A 16,472-nucleotide genomic window follows, 5' to 3' on the forward strand; every position below is an offset into this window, starting at 1 on the left:
GCTGTGAGCTGTCTTCGGGGCATTGGGTCTCTCCATGCTCCATGCATTATTCATCAAGTGAGGCTCCAACACTTGAGAAAACTTTCTGGGCCTCCGCTGGCCCACTCACCACCCCCAGAGCACCAGCCCTCACCAGACAGCTTCAACACGATGGGATTATGAAAACCCGAGGCTCTCCTCTCCTCCCCACCTCGGGGCCCTCCAGCATTCTCCCAGGAGAGGGACCTGGCCTCACAGACCTAACAAGCAAAGGCCCAGAAAAAGGGAGGTGAGGGGGGAGCGAGGCCCCAAATACCCTGATTTGCATGAGAAAGACCAATATGAAGTTGTATGGAGAGCTTGGCTTCCAGCCAAGGGAAAGCCCAGAGCCTGGAAGTGTGAGGGGAGGGAGGGTGTGATTGAAACTCTCCTGGTGGGTGGGGGCGAGGTAAGCGTGGGGCTCCCACACCCACCCCGAGCCTGAAAACCCCTGAGCCTCGGGCCTCAAGGTTCAATAATACAGTAGTGCTTCCTCAACAGACTTCTGCTTTCAACCGTCAGAGCTCCCCTGGGCTTTGTTTCCAAGCTGGCTGAGGTATTGTGAGCTCCCAGGACGTGTGTCGAAGAATGGACAATAGAGAATAAGTTTAAGTTTGCAGTTCGTAACCATTGTGGAGTTTTTTTTCTTTAACTCACCTTCCAACACACAAAAACCTTCTGTAGAAGATTGTATCTTCATATTTGCACACATGCACACATACAGACGTGTTGCAGATTTCTTTTAAAAGGGAAATAAAGCACAACCCTCCTCCAGTTCTTCAAAATTCTCTGCTTTGAGAGAAGCGGCGTGAGGAAATGAAACCGTGCTGAGGGAAAGAAAGGAATCTGAAGAAACAAACTTGTGTGCTGTTTTCCAGGTTTTACATTGAGAGCATATCGTTTTTGAAGGATAAAACCACCGTGGAGCTGTTTTTCCTGAATGCAAAGTCCTGCGTGCACAAGGTAAGGGCCCGGTCTGTCCTGGTCAGTGAAGGACTCCGGAGGGGCTGGAGTGGAGGGAGAAATGGGGGGTGGGGGTTGTCTTCATGTTTAAATGGAGAAAAAAGGCCATAAGCTTTTCCCTTGACATATCCTACCCCGCCAAAAAGAAAGGAAGGAAGGAAGGAGAGGCATCTCTTCTCAGATTCTGAGTGGGGAAGACGGCCCTCTGCAGAGGCGTGCTCACACAGAATCACCATTGCCTTAAATGCAGCTCATACTCCACTCAGAATGACCCAGAAAGACCCAAAGATGAATCAGTCAGACTGTGATTGAAGCCTCACAAAAGTCAGGCCAGAAATCGTTTTTTTTAAATGGAGGTGCTGGGGACTGAACCCAGGACCTCATGCATGCTCAGCACATGCGCTACCACTGAGCTATTACATCCTTCCCCACCCACCCAGCCCTGAAATTTTTTTTTTCTTTTCTTTCTTTTTTTTCTTTTTTTTTTTTTTGTTTGTTTTGTTTTGTTTTTGTATCCTTTTTTTTAACCCAAAATCTTTTTTTTCAACAGTTTGTTCTACAATTATCATAACTCAAAGCCAGTCTTCTCTAGGGGACCCCAGCTTAGAGCCACGTGCTTTAAAGCAGTCTCAGTTACCTGTGGCAAGGGACCACTTTTTTGCCTTGTTTTTTCATTTGTATCGAATCCGTGGAGGGCACATGGCTTTTGTAAAATTCAGTAAACATGCTAGAAAAATGATCCCATGCCTGGGTGTTGCAACCATGTCAGTCAGATTGCTGCAGAAGTTGTTAACAGTCTCAGTTTTTTTAATCTGATCTTCTTGCAAACAGGCATTGATTTAAAGGCCTCTAAATCTGGCCTCCTCAAACCACACCCTGGGCGAGGGCAGGGAGTCTGTGGGCCATGATAGACTCAGCTGGAGCCCAGCTCCTCCCTTCACGGGTATTGTCTCAGTGTTCAGTGTCTCAGATCCCACGCCTGCTTTCCAGGGCTGGTGGGAACCCCTCCCTCTCATATTCATTATCCTGAATTTGAGGGTGGCCAGAGACAGCTGGATGGTGCTTGGCCGGGAAAGACAAGAGGGGTGGACTGCAGGTTAGGGAACCTACATTGGTACTCCTCCGCACGGCCCCCAAAATGTCCCACTGCACACACACAGCCTTAATTGGCAGAAGACACAGCCTTAATTGGCAGAAGACTCAGCCAAGAACAAAGCTTTCAGTGTTGTTTTTTTTTAAACAGCTTTATTGAGATATAACTGACAACGGATAATGAAAGTGTAGAATTTTATGCCTTAATATAAATAATACCCTTGAAATGATCACTACAATCAAGATAGTGAGAATACCCAGCAACTACAGGTCTGCTTTTTCTCACAGTAGTTTGTGTTTTCTAGAGTCTTACATAAATGAAATCATACAGTAGATAATCTTTCTTCTTTCAATGAGCATAATTATTTTGAGATTTATCCATGTTGTTGTGTGTATCCATAGCCCCTTTTTATTGCCGAGTAATATTCCACTGTGTGGCTATACCTTGTTTCTCCATTTACCTGTGGGGTTTTTTTTCCCCCCTTTTTTTCTCCCAGTTTTACTGGGATGTAATGGGCATGTAACATTGTGTAAGGTTAAGGTATAAATATTGATGATTTGATATGTGCATATATTCAAAATGATCCATTCACCTGATGATGGACATTTGGGTTATAAAAGTTTGGGACCATTACAAATAAAACTGCCATGAATAGCCATGTACAAGTCATTGTATGCACATATACTTTCGTTTTTCTTGGGTACACACCTGGGAGTAGAATGGCTAGATCATGTGGTGGATACATTAAACTTTTTAAGATTCTGCCAAACTATTTTCCAAAGTGGTTGTGCTATTTTAAGTCCCCACCCATAAATATTTAAATTATAAGATTTCTAGTTCCTTCATATCCTTGTCAACACTTGACATAGTTATTAGCCTTTTCCATTGTAGCCATTCTGATAGGAGTGTTAGTAGTATCTCATTGTGGTTTTAATTTCCATTTCCCTGGTGACCTATGATGTTTGAGTGTCTCTCATGTACTGATTTACCATTAGTATATTTTCTTTATGTTTGAAATTTTTCCCCCAATTTCTTGGGATTGTTGTTTTCTTTTAATGGGTTTTTGGAGTGTATATATTCTGTATCCAAGTACTTCATCAGTTATATGGCTTGCAAATATTTTCTCCCAGTCTGGCTTGCTGTTTATGCTCTTAATGTCTTTCAAGATTGAAAAGCTTTTATTTTGATGAAGTCCATTTTATCAACATGCTCTTTTATGGATTGTGATATTATATCTCAATAGATTTTGCCTAACCCAAGGTGGCAAAGATTTTCACCTGTGTTTTCTTCTAGAAGTTCTTCAATTATAGGTTTTACATTCAAGTCTACTTTTCATTTTGAGTTAATTTTTACATATGACACAAAGTATGGTTTGAAATTCCTTTTTTTTTTTTTTTTTGCATATGGTTATTCAATGGTTCTAGCACCATTTGTTGAAAAGGCTACCATTTCTTTATTACATTGCCTTTGCACCTTTGAAAAATCAATCGTCCATATATGTGTGGGTTTACTTTCGGACTCTTTATTCTGTTCCATTGATCTGTTTTAGCATAACCTTTATGCTAAAACATACTGTTTTGATTCCTGCAACTTTATAATGTGTCTTGAAATCAGAACAAACCCCAACTATGTTCTTTTTCAAAGTTGCTTTATTTATTCTAAGTCTTTATATTTCCATATTAATTTTAGAATCAGCTTTTCAAATTCTACCAACAAACAAACAAATTCCTACTGATGCTTTTCTTAGGATTGCAATGAATCCATAGACCAAGATTGACAGCTTACTAATATTGAATCATCCGACCCATAGACAAGATACATATCTCCATTTATTTAAGTCATCTTTAATTTCTCTCAGTTGTTTTCAGTGCACAGGTCTTTTGTTAGATTTTTTTTCCCTAAGTCTTCCATATTATTTCATACAATTGTATGTGTTATCTTTTTATTTCAGTTTCTGGATGTTAATTACCAGCATATAGAAATACAGCTGATTTTTGCATATTGATATTGAATCCTGCAACCTTGCTAAACTCATTTATCACTCCTGGTAATTTTTTTCCGGATTTCATCAGATTTAGATTATAGGTGATCATATCCTCTGCTAATAAAGATAGTTTTACTTCTTCCTTTTCGATCTGCATGCCTTTTTTTTAGCTGTCCCATTTGTAGCCATAATTGTTCATAATATTTTCTTCTCGTTTGAACGTGTACAGTCTGTAAGTGATATTACCTCTCTTGATCCTGTATTAATAATTGGTGTCTTCTCTATTCTCTGTCAGACTGGCTCGAAGTCTATCACAGAGCTTCTCAAAGAATCAGCTTTTGGTTTCCATGCTCTTCTCTGTTGCTTTTCTGTTTTCTATTTCATGATTTCTGCTATGAATGGTATTATTTTTATGTTTTATTTTTATTGTTTTCTTCTTCCTTTGGGTTTAATTTGCTCTTCTTATTCTAGTCTCTTAAGATAAAAGCTCACTGATTAAAGAGGTTTCTTTTCTGAGATAGGCATTTAGTACTGTAACATTTCCCCCCGAGAACTAATTTTGTATCCCACAAATTCTGATGTGTGGTTTCATTTTCACTCACTTCTAAATATTTTCTAATTTCCTTTTTATGTATTTTCATTGGCTCATTGTTATTTAGAAGAGTATAGTTTGGTTTCCAGAAATTTGAGGACTTTTATGGATCTTCCTTTTATTTATTTCTAATTAAATCTTACTGTATTCAGAAATTTCACTTAGTATGAATTAAATTGTTTTAAATTTATGGTGCCTTGTTTAATACCCAGTGGCTATTGGTCCATGTGCACTTGGGAAGAGTGTGTATTCTGCTATCATTGGATGGATGTTCTATAAATGTTAACCAGGTCAATTTGATAGTATTGTTTAAGTCTACTACGTCTCACTGATCGTATGTCTCCTACTTATATCAGTTATTCACGGAGGGGTACTGTAAGCTCTGGCTATGATTGTGGATTTTTCTATTTCTCTTTGCAAGTTCTATCAGTTTTTGTTTCATGTATTTTGAAGTTTTGTTATCAGGGTATAAACATTTAGAAATTCTAAATAAACATTTAGCATTAGGGTATAAACATTTAAAAGTGTCATCATGATTGTCATTATAAAAATGATCCTCTTTATCCTGGTAACATTCCTTATTCTGAAATCTGCCTTGTTTGATATTAATATAACCACTCCACATTTCTTCTGATCAGTGTTAGCATGGTAATTTTTTTTCCATCTTCTAAATTGTAAACTGTCTGTGTACTTAAAGTGCATGTCTTACAGACAACCATACAGTTGCATCTTGCTATTTTTATCCACCTAATTTATCCATTTATCCATCTCTGTCCTTTAACTTGTTTACACCATTTATATTTAATGTGAGTATTGACATGTTTAAGTTTATCTTGTGGTTTGTTTTCTCTTTGTCCCATCTGTTCTTTGTTCCTTCTCTCCTGCCTTCTTTTGGATTCACTGAGTCTTTTATGATTCTATTTTACCTCATTCGTTGGGTTTTTAGGGATAACTCTTTGTTTTTTACTATTTCTGTGGTTGCTTTAGGGTTTATGGCATACATCTTTAACTTATCAGGTCTGCCTTCAAGTGATATTATACCGTTTCACATGTAGTACAACAACTTTATAATAGTATATTTCTATTTCTCCCCTCTCAACTTTTATACTGTTGGTATCATATATTTTACTTTTAGGTGTTACAGATGCTCATGACATGGTTATTGTTTTTTGTAAACATTTGATCATCTCTGGCTGCTTTTAAGATTTGTTCTTTATCACTACTTTGAGCAGTTTAATATAGTTTCATGTTTCTTATGATTGGTGTTTACTGAACATCTTAGACTTGTAGGTTTATAGTTTTTATCAAATTTGCAATTATTTCCAGCCATTATTTCTTCAACTCTTGTTTCCCCACCCATGCCTCCTTTGCAGACCCCGATTACACGTATAGTAGGCCACCTGAAGTTGTCCCACAGCTAAGTAGTGCTCTTTTTATTTAGTTATTTTTTCTCTGTTTGATTTTGATGGTTTCTATTGCTGTCTTCAATTTTATTCATCTTTTCTTTTATAATCTAAACTTCCATTTATCCCATCCTGTATATTGGAGTTTTTATCTTTAGAAGTTTGAATTTGGGTCATTTTTACATCTTGCATATGGCTGCTTAACTTTTTGAACATATGAGATATAGTTATAATAATTGTTTTCATGTCTTCCATCTACATATTCTAATATCTGTTTGGGCAGTTTAATTGATTGATTGATTGTGCTGATTATGGGTCATGTTTTCCTGCCTATTTGCCTACCTGGTAATATTTGATTGGATGCTGGACATAATTTGATTGTATCTTCTAGGGTGCTACATATTTTCATATTCCTATAAATATTCTTGGTATTTGTTTGGGGATACAGTTTAGTTACTTGGATGCAGTTTGATTCTTTTCACGTCTTACTTTTATGATTTGTGAGGCTGGTACAGAGCAGTGCTCGTGCTAGAAATAACGATTCCCTGTGACCAAGGCAAGACCTTCCTCAGGACTCCACTCAGGGCCTCATGAATGATGAGTTTTTTCAGTCTGGCTGTTGTGAACAGGCACCATTTTCAGCCCGGTGTGAGGACCAGGAGCTCTTCCCTTTCATCCTTTTGGACAGTTCTTTCCTGTCCAAAGGGTGGTTTCCTTCCACGTGTGCAGTGATCAGTCCTCAGCTAGAGTCTTCTTAGACCATCTGCATTAGCTTCAGGAGTCTCTCCCTGGGCAGCCCTGTTTTCTCTAACATTCTGTTCTGCAACTTCTACCCCTTTTGGTCTCCCCAGTCTCTCAGCTCCATCTCCTCACCTCAGAGTGTACGCTGTGCTCCATCTGGGTTTCCCCTTCACAGCCTGGAAACCTTCCCCTGGCAACAGGTGGGGACAGTCGAGGTTTACCTCATTCAAGGTTTGTTACCTGTGCTCACTGTTTTGGAAATTGTTGTTTCACATTTATTGTCCAGTGTCTAGTTTTTTTAAAATATCTTTTTTGGGGATGGGAGGTAATTAGGTTTGTTTATTTATTTATTTTTAATGGAGATACTGGGAATTGAACCCAGGACCTCATGCATGCTAAGCTCACTCTCTACCACTGAGCTATACCCTCCTCCCCTTAGTTTTTTTTTTTTTAGGTAAGAGGGTAAATCCAGTCCCTGTTACTCCATCTTAGCCAGAAGCAAAACCATTCAAAGCAGAGTTTTGGGCTAATTCTATCAGGAAGGTAAAATGTCTTCAGCACCAAAGGCTTTACCACAGCCTGTCTTTTCTGAGACGTGGACTTCCTTGAGGACTCCATGGGTTGACTGATAAGTAGACACCTGTATAGCAAATGCAGTATTTCCTGAGACAGGAAAACATTTCGTAAACCATAGTTGGTCATCATCTCTTATGTGGAGAAATATAATCATCCCTTGTGATATTTCTCATTGCCTCGCTGGCCAAGATCCAAAGAAATAGTCTGCTTGATGACTTACTTGCTCTGTTGCTAATAGAAAAATGGGATACAAATTTTAACTCTTGGTATTTCTCTTGTAGTTTTAGATGCTAATTCTGTTGCTCTTGAGGAAGCAAAGTTCTTTTAAATCCTCCTCTATCTTACATCAGGCCCTAGGAGCCTTTCTAAAAGTGATTCATGACTTGTCGAAGAATTTAGAACTTTTACAAACCATAATGTCGTAAGGTGCTTGGGTTATTGGGGTAATTTTTTAAAATTCATCTCTGGGAATTTACAGTTTGATATTTTTTATCTAGGTAATGTGCAGATGGCTAGTAACAAACAATCCCAAGAGATGTTGCAGGATCCATTAAATGATAAGATAATAGGATTGAGTGACTGTTTGGTAAAACAGCTTTCAAGTAATTTCTTAAGATGTATGATAACTTAAGAACATTTTGCATAAGCAGTATCATCTGAATCATGGCCACGGGAGTAAATAAGCTTTATGAGAACATAACCTAGCTATAAAACATGCGTAGGTGGCTGGATTGTTGATTGGTGGAAGTCAGTCAGTGATGTTGGCAGCTGCTGTTAATTCAGGGCTCACTGCTAGGTTGGAGAGTGGCTGAGGCTCCCTTCCACAGGGGGCAGGGGACATTCTTCCCACCAGTGATGTGTTAGCACCTCTGTCACCCCCTACACACATTTCTTCCTTTCTGCTAGACAGCTTTCCCCTGCTATCAGTTCCTTCCTTCCACTGAGGACAGAAATACACAGGCAGGACAAGAGAGCTCTTATATGCAAATATTGGCAAAGCCACAGTATCTTTCTGCATGCTTGGTCTGTAAGAAATATGACTGGCAATGAGGTTTAATACAGTTGCTGAAGCTCTGCATAGCTATGTAAATATGGATTTTATTCACGAAATCCAGCCCTCTGGTATGCCACTGGAAACACTTGGTGTTTCACAATGGTTTTGTAAATATCACTGCCCATCCGAAATGGCTACTGATGATGCTTAAATGTGTTGAAAGAAGTATTGTGCCTCGCTTCTGAGTTTGGGGTATTCTGGAGAGTCTGAAAAAGGGGTAAAGATTTCTCACTTTCGTTTACTCCAAAACAAGCACCCACTTTACTTTTGGGTACAAACTGGACATTCACTGAATTATTGATCAGCTCTATAAATGAATGGACGTTGTTAATGATCGACTCCTTTCCCCCAAGAAGTCGAGAGATAAGCAAAACAGGGTATCTGATACATAATTTGACTAGTTTTGAGTACAAAATGCATCTAAATTTACTAAGAAATTGAAATTCCAAAATGCTTAAAAAATTTTACTTTCCAGGTATTGCTGAATAACATTTTGCAATGCTATTTTAAGTCTAAACACATTTTTCATCAATGAGTGAGACTGATTCTGTAAAGAACAAAATTTCATATTTAGTCTAATATTATTTAAAAAAAAAAAAAAGAGAGTCAAGTGCCCATTGGATCTTTCTCTAATCTTTTTAGATACCAATTAAAGGTCAGTCATAATCTTACAGAAAACCAGTTCTGATTGACTTCAATTATGAAGCCATTGGTGTATAAGCCAAATTTCCCTATGGCTAGAGCTAAGTACACAGAAGACTATTTATTCTGCAATTATTTATTGCTTGTCTGCTACCTGCCACTGCTGTGTGAGGCTGTTTATGACTGGAAATGGTCTGAGGATTTCTTGATTTTTCTCCTGGTATTTTCAATCTCAACTTAAACGTCAGCGAAAATGAAATTTGTTGTCTGAAAAAAGTCTACTGCGGCAGTAGTTATGACAAAATCTGGCTTAACATACGCCTGTCCTTTTAAAGTAATCCAAATGACTAGGTGTGTCTGTTTTCTGTCCCCCATGACCCACTGAGACTTGCAATATGAAAAAAATAAATTAAGAATCATACTGTGTTTTGATCTTGACAAGGAAACGTAATTTTAAGGAAGGATCTCAGGGCTGAGGCTAACCTCTGAGCCACAGCAGCTGTGTGGTTTTAGGAAAGGTATTTAACCTTGCTGAGATGTTTTTCCCCTTTCAGAGTGATTCCGTGAGATTAGGGCGGCATGTCTCACTTGTGACCTTTGACTCCTTTTATCAGGTTTACAACAGATGTTCATTTAACTGAGCAGCCTTCTGCCGCTCTGTCGCTCTCCAGACCACAGAGTCAGAATTGAGGCGGGAGGTGGGCATCAGCTGTTTCAACAAGGTTCTCAGGTAATCAATTCTCCAGAACACCTTGGTTGAACCACTGGGTTTTCTGCATGTTAAACACGCAGAATGTTTAAGTACACGTTAAAACTCGCCTTGAGAAATAGCAATCAAGGTCCAAAGACAAAACTCTAGAATCTAGAATGATACCTTTTCATTTCTCCTCTTCTTCTTTACTGGCAGTTAAAAAAGAAAAAAAGTTATTTCACCTGAAGAACAGGAGATCAGAGAGAGAGAGTATAGCTCAGTGATAGAGTGCATGGTTAGCATGCCCGAGGTCCTCCGTTAAAAAAACAAATAAATAAACCTAATTCCCCCCGCCCCCTCGAAAATTATAAAAAGAACAGGAGAGCAAAGAAAAGTATGAAATCCATTTCCAGCTCTGGGACCAGTGGGAAGGAAAGAAATGTCCAAAGAGCCTTTTCTCTATATTATTGTGTGCCAGAACTGTCCTAAGTGGTGTCCAGTTAACTACATTTGATCTTCACTATAGCTCACGAGGAAGGAAACGTATGACCCCTTTTACAGGTAAAAGAACTGAGGCACAGAGAGGTTAAGTAATTTGCTTAATGTCACAGAGCTATTATGTGGGAAAAGTGTCCTTGGCAGATTATACCAAGGCAGGAGACCCTGAGCCTTAAAAGCACCTCTCATTTACCCCAGCTTCCTTTTAGTCATTGCTATGTGGAAATAAAAGTGCCCTCAATAACTTCGAGCTCAGGTGCTTTTGTTACAGATTGGGCAGGTCACAGCACTGACAAGTGTTAAATACATGCAATTTGCTAGGCACTGACTATGTGTATTCATGTGTTTAGTTCTCATTCCAAACCTATTAGGTAAGTTAGGTGTCATATCTATCGGGTAAGTTCTATTATTATCCTCCATTTTACAGATGGGAATATTGAGGTACAGAGGTTAAGTAATACACATACACTCCCATAGCTAGTAAGTGGAAGAGCCAAGATTCATCCCAGGCCGTGTCTAATGCCAGAGTCCATGAGTTTAACCACGACGCATCCTGCCTCCAAATGAAGGAGGATTGTCTGTCCATGGCACACGTGGGTGGCATATTCGTGGCCTCCTGAATTTAAGCTCCTTCTTCCCTTCTTCCCTGTATTCCAAACATTGTTGTACACGCTGATGCTCTTAGCCCATGGTGATTAATAAGGTGCCTCTGGACATTAGGGGTCAAATGGCTTCAACAGCCTGGGCTGGGGACAAAGCACTTCTGAAAGAATATTTGAGAAGTGCACTAGTGCACATGTTGGTGCAAAACATACCAGAGCATTAGGAACTGCCCGTACAGTTCAGGTGTTCCGCAGAAGAAAGCTGTTGTCTGAGTTGTCTGCCAGGTGAGGGCTACTGAACCTGTTTGGCTTCCTTGGTGAGAATACAGAGGGGCACACCTTGTCTTTGCACAACCACCACCTGTGCCAGGTGGTGATGATGTGGAAGTGCCGAAACCAGTGCCGGGGAACCCTGGCAGCCCTCAGCGGGTGGTGGGCTGTGTCCACCTTGGACAACCTGTAGCCTGCTTGGAAAAGCTTAAATGCACGAGAAACCAGCTGCAGGTTTGCCCCCCGTTAGTGTTTTAGTCCTCAACCATATCTGTGATTTTAGTAATCAGACAACATTTATCACTCCCATCCTCTTGTTTTTTCTATTTTTAGAGTTTCGTTTGTTTGATTTTGTTTTTTTAATTCTTGTTTTTATTGAAGTGTAGTCGATTTACAATGTTAGTTTCAGGTGTACAGCAAAGCAATTCAGTTACACACATACATACATATATTTTTTTCAGATTCTTTCCCCTTACAGCCCATTACAAGAAACTGAATAAAGTTCCCTGTGCTATACAGTAGGTCCTTTTTGTTTATCTATTTTATATGTAGTTCCATCCCCCATTTCTTAAGTCAGTGATTTGAAGACATGCTTAAAAATTTTAAATAGTATTGGCCACTTTGTCTCTTTGAGGGTGTATAAAATTATTATCATAATGAGAGGATAGAAAATGTGGAAAAACAAGCAGGGTTCAAGAGGTGCTCTGACACAGAGACTGTGCACACCAGTTTGGGGGAGGGGGAGAGGGAGGGCGGCAGCTCGACTCACTCGCTCACCAAGCGGCAGGTGCCAATTTTCTTGTGTATTAGCTCACCTAAGCCTCACAACAACCTGCACTATTAATTATTATTACTTTAACGAATGAGCAAACGGAGGCATAAATGAGGTAAATAATTTGGCCGTGGTTAAATAGCTCATGAGTAGTGAAGTAACCACTAGGCAGTCTCACTAGAGAAACCAAAGTATTTGTTTTCATTGCATAAAAAATTACTGCATTCTGATGGAGGGCTAGAATTTCTGATGTGTTGCGTTACCAGTATGATATTTATCACTACTGCTACCTTCCCGTGGCCCATACGAAGTCTTGAGGATTCTCTCATTTGTGCATTTGTGTATGTGTGTGTGTTTATTTTAAAGGCAATATGTCAGATGGTACTTTCTAAAATAATATTTATGAAAGATGCCAGGGAACTTGGAGAGACTGAGCCTACCCAGGATGCCTTGATGTTACCTGTTACTCCTTCCAAAAATAACTTTAAAAGCTGTTTGGAACATTTTCCTGGTTTCGTAATATAAGAAGTCTCACAAACAGAATTAGGACTTTGTCATCACATACACAGACATACACACAAATACTATACTTTAACTCTACAGCTCAAGAGTCTACCAAATCTATTCAAAAATTTGGATTTATTTGAATAATAAAGACCATTTTATTTAATATTAGACCACTTTCTTGAAAATTCACCACATACCTTGACATAATAAAGGCTCCAAGGGGTCCTTCAATACACAAATGTGTGATTTTGTTTAATCCAATGTTTTTGAAACTTACTTGCAGATGTAATTCTTCTTGCAAGCAATACTTGTTAATGGACTGCTGACTGCACTTTTGAAAATCCTGTTCCGGATACATTCTATACCATTAAATAATACAGGAATAAGTAATAATAAAGAGAAAGACACCTGTAAGCTTCCTGGATGTTACCTTGGGTTAGATCTGACCACAAGATAAAACCTATGTCTATTCTGACTCTTTAAATAAAACATCTTAGGAGTCAGTCAGGAGATGCTGACCTGGACAATAAGGCAGTTAAGACCTCCTCTGCTCCAGGCTTAGCAGGAGCAGATACCATATCACGATGCAGGAGAAAATGGCTCAGTGATGCCTTAATAGAATTCACTGTGCTCCCTGTTCTCAACAGCACTCATGTCTTTGTACTTGGAATAAATGTGGAAATACAAGTGAGCCAAACATTAGTAATCCTATTAAAAAATAGAACTATTGCAAGACTGTCCAATCACATTTGTTTTTATCCTCCCTCATACCCCATTTCTCGACCCAGGACTTATTAGACGTGCCCTCTCATTAGGAGGTTTGGGGAGGGTCTCAGCCTCTCATCCCAAAACACGCTCTCGCCACAATCAGAGTGATGGAACATGCTGCGTAACATCCCCAGAGTCTTCTTAATGCCATTTGCATTTAAGTGTGTGAACATGGAGGTGCCAAAGATCTCTTAAAGGTCCCCTCGGAAGGCCATTTGGGCACATCCACGAAAACGAAGAGTATATCTTTTCATCTAGGGCACCGTCAACTTCAGAAATTAGCGCATGGAAGATATTACTGAAATACGAAAGGATAGATATAAAACAATCTTAGATTTTTGCTTCTGATAGCAGGAAACTGGAAACTGCCTAAAAGTGCTTCAATAAGGATTAAAGTACAAATCATTCGTGTGATAAGCCATTAAAAGGAGCAGCAGCAAGCTCAACTGACATGGAAGCATGTCCGAAGTTTAAAAGGAACTGAGCTACAGAATAGTAAATATAGTATGATTGTCTTTAGCTTTATTGTTTGCATATATATATATATATATATATATATATATAATGTACTTATAGGAAAAAAATTTTTAATGTATAGCATCGTATACATTTTTATTATCTGTGAGAGCAAGATTATGGAAGACCTTTTGCTTTCTAAGTAATGCTTTCCTTAAAAAAAATTTAACGGGAAGCTTGAATTCATTTTATATCAGAAAAATAAAGACAGAAAAAAATGTATTTATGAAACTTTACCTCTTTAAAGATGCATGAAGGAGAAGAAAAACATGGTGCTGATCACTTCCTGTCCATTAGAAAAAAACACTCAGTCATCTTTCTCACTGGTCAAAGCTAAGTGGAAGCTGAAAATTCCTAATTACTTTATCTAGAAAAGCAAAAGATCTACTCTTGAAGACAACTGACATGATTTTATTTTCTGATTATAAAAATAATACTTGTTGGTTGTAGAAAATTTTAAACATGCAGAAAAAGACAAAAAAGCCAAACAAGGGATTGATCCATAATCCTAATATTGGAGCATTAATTTTGTGTGTTGACCTGTTTCTTTCTTTGGAGTATGTATTTTTCTTGGTTGAGATCAGTTGCTGCCTACATTTTACGTTTTGTTAGTCTTTTTAAACATTTTGGCAACATTGACCTCCTCTTGTCCACTTTTATTTCTGTTTTCTACATGTTCTTATGATATAAGGACCAGGATGCACTGTGGAGGAGTGCAGGGGTGCTTTGAAAATTCGCTTTTTTTTTCATTAAATATAAACTCGCACATTGAGACCAGGGACCGGGTTTTTTATATGTTGGAACTCGAGGACCTAGATGCTAGATGTTAGGGAAAAGGTTGCTGATTGAATAAATAAGGGAACAAGCAAATGATTAAAGAACAAACCAATGGAAGACAGAGGTGAAGCATTTTAGAACGGGAAATACACAAGACTTCGTACCTCCCACATGTAACGTCTTCGCCCGCCCCTTTTCCCCAGAGAGGCTGTGGAATGCAGCAGGGGAGAGGTTAGACTGAAACCAGGCAGCCTGGGTTCAAAAACATGGCCTTGGCTTTAACCTGGGCATGTTACTTACATTTTTAAGCCTCATTTTATCAGCTCTAAAGTGGGCATACCGGTTCCTACTACAATGGATGAGTTAATATATGCCAGGTGTATAGAAGAGTTAAGTTGCTGTTCATGTTTTCACTGTCATTACTACCATGATGACATATCAAGCCCCTTCACAGTACGCACAAGCCCCAGCTTATCAGTCTAGCCTCCTCCCCACTCACCCTGTGGTCACACTGAAATAATAACTCCTCGTTCCCTGACTAATACCAGTCTTTCTCAACCATCCGTACCTTTTTTATGTACTCGTCTCTGTGCTGAATGCCTTCCTCTCTCCCTTCATTTCCCTCTGGCAAATTTCCACTCATCCTTCAGGGCTCAGCTCCAGAGCACTTGCCCCTTAACAATTCCTTCCTTGCCGCCACCCAGCATGTCCTAAAGGAATCAAGTTCTTCCAGCCTCCAGCACATCCTCTCAATACTTCTCTAGCTCTCTTCCCGTCGCGTTGAATGGGTGGTTTATACACCCGACACCTGCAACTTGCCTAAAACTCCCTGGCACCAGGGTCGGCACTTGCTCGTCTTTGTGTCCTAACCATCGGCACAGAGACGGGCATCCGCTCCAAGCTCTCGGTAAATATTTGTCGAGTGAGCAAAATAAATATGGTTTACACTTGCAGCGAAATTGATCACATTTTTGCCAAATGGGCCTGAGGAGAGATCAAGCCACATTGAAAATCAGTTCTGAGAAACAACCGTAAAATTAGACTTTTTCGGCTTTCAATCTGATTTTGTTTTCACTACCTCACACGGAGCTACTGCTCCTACATTCAATTTTCAGAGTTGATATTGTGCTTGTAACCTTGACATTCAATATACTGAACCTATTGGAACATAATGTTGGGCATCGCATGATCGGATTTTCAAACACAAGTCTCAGCATTCATACTGTAACCTTTGCTGCTTGTTCACTGTTAAGTACCTTTTGGAGACATTTAGGAGAATTGCTGTAAAATCAGCTGCAAGGATAGGTTGGCATACTTCTCTGCTCTGAGATTCAAACATCTTTTCTTGGAATTCCAAGGGCGTAAGCCATCAATTTTCGATTGCCTTTGGGACAGAGGGGCATTGGTGGTATTTGCTGAGGGAGCCCTGTTAATCCTAAAACCTTATTTTAGCCAAGTCTTCCAATATATTCTCCTCCCCAAGCTTGCAGCCAAGCTATCTGAATGTCATTGGCTTTCCTTTTTCCTTCTTAGTAAAGCAGCAACACAGCAGGAGCGGAAGAAAAATTAGAGAAATGGATCATCCCAAAAGTCGGCCATGAGTTCCTGAATAATCAGAATGTGACTTTTTTTGAGAGGGGAACTTTCTCCTAAAACCTAGAAAGATACTGGATCATTTAGTACCGTTTCACCTGCCTGTTCATAACAAAGAGTCTTTTTCTTAAGTACACATTGAGGAGAAGACCTGTTACTATCCCCATTAACAGTGCCTTAAAAGAGAGAAATTAGTCTCAGCTCAGTTTCTCTTTGTGTGTGCATACGTATACACAATATATAATTTATTATAGTCAGTTTATAATGTGTCAATTTCTGAAGCACAATGCTTTAGTCATACCTGAACATACATATATTCATTTTTTATATTCTTTTTCACCATAAGTTACTACGAGATACTGAATACAGTTCCCTGTGCTATACAGTATGAACTTGTTTATCTATTTTATAC

At 39.1% G+C, this 16,472-nt stretch overlaps 1 protein-coding gene across 5 annotated transcripts in view; it reads left to right on the forward strand.

Annotated features, from left to right (window-relative positions):
• The window catches only part of FRMD4B (FERM domain containing 4B), a 285,243-nt gene that overhangs the window by 188,224 nt on the left and 80,547 nt on the right, over nucleotides 1–16,472 (forward strand). For all 5 annotated transcript variants that reach the window (XM_032458102.1, XM_032458100.1, XM_006192674.3 and 2 more), the window contains one exon: nucleotides 897–981. In XM_032458102.1, the coding sequence (XP_032313993.1) occupies nucleotides 897–981 (85 nt within the window). The remainder of the gene's footprint in view (nucleotides 1–896; nucleotides 982–16,472) is intronic.

This window comes from Camelus ferus, chromosome 17 (genome assembly GCF_009834535.1).
Source record: "Camelus ferus isolate YT-003-E chromosome 17, BCGSAC_Cfer_1.0, whole genome shotgun sequence".
In the NCBI taxonomy this organism is placed as follows: domain Eukaryota; kingdom Metazoa; phylum Chordata; class Mammalia; order Artiodactyla; family Camelidae; genus Camelus; species Camelus ferus.